Here is a 3,613-nt window from a genome sequence, read left to right as displayed (position 1 = left end):
AGCAGCAGCCTCTGGGGGGCGCTGTGCTCCACACTGAGCAGCAGCAGCAGCCTCTGGGGGGCGCTGTGCTCCACACTCAGTCTGCATTAAAGAGAAAGAAAAAGATTTTCTGCCATCAACGCTCTGATTACTGTTTCTAATCGTTTTACATCTCAGAGTTAATATTTGTGTTTAAATATTTCAGATTTGATATAAAAAGAAGAATTATTTCCACACAGAGAAACGAAACATGAAGGTTCTGGTTCTGGTTCTGGTGTTGGAAGAATCCAGAACGTTTACAGAATCCTTCAGTTAAAGAGAAATTTTTCTGTTTCAGACACGTTTACATGGATCCGGGTCCAAAGGTTAAGATCAGAACCGGGTTTGGAATGATGCAGGGTTGGTTTGGTACCGATTTGGACCCAGAACCTGAGTTCTGGATCTGAGGAATGTTCGGGGCTGAAGTTAGTTTAAGATTTGAAGTTTTCTACGTTCTGGATCAAACCTGGACCACCAGCATCTGGACCCACTGCAGTCCTCTGAAGAACCAGCTGGTCCAGGTTCAGGACTGGGTTCTGGATCAGGTTCTTTAGAACCTTTTGTTTCATATTTAAAAAGGACCAACAGCTGATTCTGGTCCACGGACCGGTTCCAGCAGAGGACCGGGTTGTGACCCGACAGAACTGAAGACAGTTCTGATGTGGACCTGGACCAGTCTAAGACCAGGATCATTTAAAAGTCTGGGTTTGTTAGTCCTGCTGTGAACAGGACCAGGTTCTGGTCCAGACTGGACTCAGGCTGGGGGAACTGTCGGATTCTGGGTGTTTTTAATATTTTAGGTTTTGGGTCCAGAACTTAAGTCTGGTTCTGGTAACAGAACTGAAGCGGCTCGGTTCTGTGGGCTGAGGTTTGATACAAGTCTAAATATGGACCCGAGAGTCTTTAATCTGGATTTGGGTTTTATTTTGAGTAAATCTGGGTCCAGAACCGGATTATCAAATACTGATCTGGATTAAAGTCTGGCCCAGATGTGGAACTGGACCAGGTTTATGGTAAAAGAAGGCAGGATGGACAAAGTGTGTTCTGGGTCCTGAACAGAGTCCAGAAGAGGTGTTTGGACCAAGCCAGGGTTAGATGTGATCCAGTTCTGGGCGGTGGACCTGGTCTCTGAGTTTGTCCATCTGTTGGAGGGTCCGAGGCTCGGCGGTTAGCAGCTGCAGCCTTCTTTAGCCGGCTGGCTGTCGGCGTTCAGGCGACCCCCCTGAGGCGCCGACGGTTTGTGCTGGACTCCGGACTCGGCAGCGTTCAGGTCCAGACTGCCGTCCTGAATGTTCTGATAGATCTTCTTAGCTGCTTCTAGGAAGGCCTCCTCCACGTTCTCCCCTCTGAAGGACAAGAAGACCATCAGGACCGACAACAAACGCCGAGTCAGCGTTAATAACGCTGAGTCAGCGTTAATAACAAACGCTGAGTCAGCGTTAGTGACAAACGCTGAGTCAGCGTTAGTGACAAACGCTGAGTCAGCGTTAGTGACAAACGCTGAGTCAGCGTTAGTTATAAATGCTGAGTCAGCGTTTGTCACTAACGCTGAGTCAGCGTTAATGGCAAACGCTGAGTCAGCATTAAAGGCAAACGCTGAGTCAGCATTAAAGACAAACATTGAGTCCCTTAATAACAAACGCTGAGTCAGCAATAATAACAAATGCTGAGTAAGCAATAATAACAAACGCTGAGTAAGCAATAATAACAAACGCTGAGTCAGTGTTAGTTAAAAACGCTGAGTCAGATTCAATGACAAACACAGAGTCAGCGTTAATAACAAATGCTGACTCAACATTAACAAATACTGAGTCAGCAGAAAAACACCTTACTTAGTCAATGTTAAAAATCTGCTGATTCAGCTTTAAAAACTGTCAGCGTTAATGACAAATGCAGAGTAAGCTTTGATAACAAATGCTGAGTCAGCGTTAATAATAAATGCTGAGTCAGCTTTAATAACAAACGCTGATTCAACAGAAAAACACCTACTTATTCAATGTTAAAAATCTTCTGCTGAATCAGCTTTAAAAACAAACACTGAGTCAGCGTTAATGACAAATGCTGAGTCAACTTTAATAACAAACACTGAGTCAGCCTCAATAAGAAACACTTAGTCAGCGTAAATAAGAAACACTTAGTCAGGGTTAATAAATTGTCAGCATTAATGACAAATGCTGTGTCAGCATTAATGACAAACGCAGAGTCAGCAGAAAAACATCGGAGTCAGCATTAATAAATGCTGAGTCATCAGAAAAACCTTAGTCAATGTTAAATATCTTCTGCTGAGTCAGCTTTAATAAATGCTGAGTCAGCTTTAATAACAAATGCTGAATCAGCTTTAATAACAAACTCAGCGTTAATAAATGCTGAGTTAGCTTTAATAACAAACCCTGAGTCAGTCTTAATAACAAATGCAGACTCAGCGTTAATAAGAAATGCTGAGTCAGCATTAAAAACAGTCTGGTTTTTGAACGAGTCATGAATCAAACAGTTAAGACTCGATCAGGAACAGTCACGTGACTTTATACTTCAGAATTTTGAACCTTTAAATCTTTTTGATTCTTTTTATTCTGCTTCAACAAACTGAATTTATTTTTTCTTCTTATGCTCTTTTAGCTTCTAGCTACTGTCTAACTCTGGCCTTTAGCTGTTTTGCTAACTTTAGCTTCTGTTCTCTTGTTTAATCGTTACAGTTCAGTTAAATCTGTCAGTTTTTCAGACCTTCAGCCTGTTTTTACTGTACTGTATAAAGTTTTCTGTTCTTTAAGGTGAATAAATCCTTGCAGGTGGCAGCAGAGTGAGCCCTCTGCGAGCCGAGAAGCACAAACTTACGTTTTGGCGCTGGCTTCTAGAAACAGTAACCCTGAACAGAAACAGGAAGTAGAAACACGTCAGTCACTGAAGCCTGACGTCAGATTCAGGTGTAGATTTTATTTTTCTTACCGTTCTCCTCTGCGAACTGCTTGGCCTCCTCGTACGTCACGTCTCTCTGAGCCTCCAGGTCCGCCTTGTTCCCGATCAGGATGATGACCTGCAGGGAGGGGTCAGAACTGAACCAGCATCCTTCAAACATGGCTGCAGGGTCACCAGGACAGGTTTAATACTAGGGCTGTGTATTGGCAAGAATTTGGTGATACGATACATACCATGACAGAGGGGTCACGATACGATATATCCTGATATATTGCGATACTGTAAGCAAGGTGATATATTGCGATATATTGCTATTTTTCGTCCAAAAAATCTATTAAATAAAAACCTCTTACTGGAAAAAAAAATTCATTGTCTTTGAAAATTATATTACATAGACATGCGCTAGCCTTCTGTAACGTGAAGGCTGACTAAAGTTGGAAAAACGAGCGCACGAGACACTTAATTTAAAATACAGACATTGTGACAAATAAGTAACTGTTTGTAACCTTACCTCAGCTTAGAAGGCAGAGGGTGTCGGTCTTTTCTGCTCAGATTCAGCTATCGGAGCATGATGCTAATGTTTACTTACAATGCTAATGCTACCCTTACTCTCTGGTGCTCAAGAGGTAGAGGAGCCAAAAGACTGGCTCACTGCTGCCAACTAGTGGTCAGAGGCTGAACT

The 3,613-nt window shown here is 42.7% G+C and overlaps 1 protein-coding gene across 1 annotated transcript in view; it reads right to left on the bottom strand.

Moving 5' to 3' along the window:
- Positions 1 to 86: 86 nt before the first annotated feature.
- The window catches only part of LOC106527788 (ras-related protein Rab-14), a gene marked incomplete at its 5' end in the record, with an annotated part of 4,069 nt that continues 542 nt past the window's right edge, over positions 87 to 3,613 (bottom strand). Inside the window, 3 exon segments of the mRNA XM_014022777.1 lie at positions 87 to 1,364; positions 2,851 to 2,881; positions 2,962 to 3,049. Of these exon segments, the coding sequence (XP_013878231.1) occupies positions 1,187 to 1,364; positions 2,851 to 2,881; positions 2,962 to 3,049 (297 nt within the window).

The sequence above is a fragment of the Austrofundulus limnaeus genome, unplaced genomic scaffold, assembly GCF_001266775.1.
Source record: "Austrofundulus limnaeus strain Quisiro unplaced genomic scaffold, Austrofundulus_limnaeus-1.0 Scaffold343, whole genome shotgun sequence".
Classification (NCBI taxonomy): Eukaryota; Metazoa; Chordata; class Actinopteri; order Cyprinodontiformes; family Rivulidae; genus Austrofundulus; species Austrofundulus limnaeus.
Note: the sequence above shows the minus strand (reverse complement) of the source record. Positions and strands in the feature narration are given on the sequence as shown.